Source organism: Bison bison, unplaced genomic scaffold (assembly GCF_000754665.1).
Source record: "Bison bison bison isolate TAMUID 2011002044 unplaced genomic scaffold, Bison_UMD1.0 scf7180017478056, whole genome shotgun sequence".
Classification (NCBI taxonomy): domain Eukaryota; kingdom Metazoa; phylum Chordata; class Mammalia; order Artiodactyla; family Bovidae; genus Bison; species Bison bison.
Window position 1 is genome coordinate 1 of NW_011382093.1, and position 500 is coordinate 500.

Sequence of the window (500 nt, forward strand, 5' to 3'; positions counted from 1 at the left end):
CGAAAAGAAAGGCTGCCAAAATGGCGACCCAGTCGGTGCAGACTTTCGGCCGCAAGAAGACCGCCGTCGCGGTGGCCTACTGCAAGCAGGGCAGCGGCCTCATTAAGCTGAATGGCCAGCCCCTGGAGCTGGTGAAGCCCGAGGCTCTGCGCTTCAAGGTGTTTGAGCCCATCCTGGTGATTGGCCGCGCCAAGGTGAAGAACCTGGACATCCGCCTGCGCGTCAAGGGCGGCGGCCACGTGTCGCAGATCTACGCTCTGCGCCAGGCCATCGCCAAGGCCGTGGTTGCCTTCTACCAGAAGTACGTGGACGAGCAGAGCAAGCAGCAGATCAAGGACGCGCTCCTGCAGTTCGACAGGACGCTGCTGGTGGCTGACCCCCGCCGCTGCGAGCCCAAGAAGTTCGGTGGTCGCGGTGCCCGCGCCCGCTTCCAGAAGTCGTACCGTTAAGCGGTACGACCGCATGCCACGTGGCAACTGCCGCCGTCGGGGGCGTGGGTC

The 500-nt window shown here is 64.6% G+C and overlaps 1 protein-coding gene across 1 annotated transcript; it reads left to right on the top strand.

The window, feature by feature from the left end:
* Positions 1-20: 20 nt before the first annotated feature.
* LOC104990144 (40S ribosomal protein S16-like) lies at positions 21-449 on the top strand. The gene has a single exon (XM_010842149.1). It carries the CDS (start codon positions 21-23, stop codon positions 447-449), a length of 429 nt encoding a protein of 142 aa, XP_010840451.1.
* Positions 450-500: the final 51 nt, after the last annotated feature.

Coding starts and splice junctions, on each gene's coding strand:
- LOC104990144 (XM_010842149.1), top strand. CDS start 21: ATGGCGACCCAGTCGGTGCAGACTTTCGGCCGCAAGAAGACCGCCGTC.